A 1,009-nucleotide genomic window follows, 5' to 3' on the forward strand; every position below is an offset into this window, starting at 1 on the left:
ACTTTAAGAATCAGAATAACTAGGTCAGTTTTTTACTATAAAGGTCATAGGATACTTTAAGAATCAGAATAACTAGGTCAGTTTTTTACTATAAAGGTCATAGAATACTCTAGGAATCAGAATAACTAGGTCAGTTTTTGACTATGAAGGTCATAGAATACTCTAGGAATCAGAATAACTAGGTCAGTTTTCTTACTATGAAGGTCATAGAATACTCTACGAATCAGAATAACTAGGTCGGTTTTCTTACTATGAAGGTCATAGAATACTCTAGGAATCAGAATAACTAGGTCAGTTTTTTACTCTCTACATCCTATGTCCAAAGAAACACAGATGATTACCTGAACACGTGCTTCACAGAGGTTCAAACGCACAGCCAGGTCCTCACGAGTAAACACGTCCGGATACTGGTTCTTTTCGAAAGCTCGCTCCAGCTGATACAACTGAAAAGTCGTGAAAGTTGTCCGGCTTCTCCGTAGCTTTCGTGGGTACAGATCTTCATCTATGGGTCCTCCCTTTCTGTCTGGTCGGTCTACGGACTGGTCCGTATCTATGGCCGAAACTGGGATGGAAGAGCTTGATTCGCCACGTTTGAAAGATTTCGTTATGGAATACCCTTCCTTTTCCTGGTCCCCTAGAGGGACCGTCTTTGACTTACTTGAGGAGCTCATTGATGCCTTCATGATTTTCTCTTTGCCACGTGAACTTTGACACGTGTCTTCCTGTGGCAGACCTGTGTCGAAAAACAAGACGTATACTTCATTAAGTTCGGCATTTGACAATAACTTACATCAATATTACCAATCTATACTTAAACCTCACTTACATAAATATTACCAATCCATACTTAAAACTAACGTACATCAATATTACCAATCCATACTTAAAAGTAACGTACATCAATATTACCAATCCATACTTAAAACTAACGTACATCAATATTACCAATCCATACTTAAAACTAACGTACATCAATATTACCAATCCATACTTAAAACTAACGTACATC

At 38.1% G+C, this 1,009-nt stretch overlaps 1 protein-coding gene across 1 annotated transcript; it reads right to left on the bottom strand.

The window, feature by feature from the left end:
* Positions 1 to 341: 341 nt before the first annotated feature.
* On the bottom strand, positions 342 to 683 carry LOC106477973 (retinal homeobox protein Rx3-like; the record flags this gene model as incomplete). Its single annotated transcript, XM_013938480.1, has 1 exon — positions 342 to 683. A coding segment is annotated over exon 1 (342 nt), but the record flags the coding sequence as incomplete, so codon positions are not given.
* Between the last annotated feature and the right edge of the window lie 326 nt (positions 684 to 1,009).

This window comes from Limulus polyphemus, unplaced genomic scaffold (genome assembly GCF_000517525.1).
Source record: "Limulus polyphemus unplaced genomic scaffold, Limulus_polyphemus-2.1.2 Scaffold161292, whole genome shotgun sequence".
Lineage (NCBI taxonomy): Eukaryota > Metazoa > Arthropoda > Merostomata > Xiphosura > Limulidae > Limulus > Limulus polyphemus.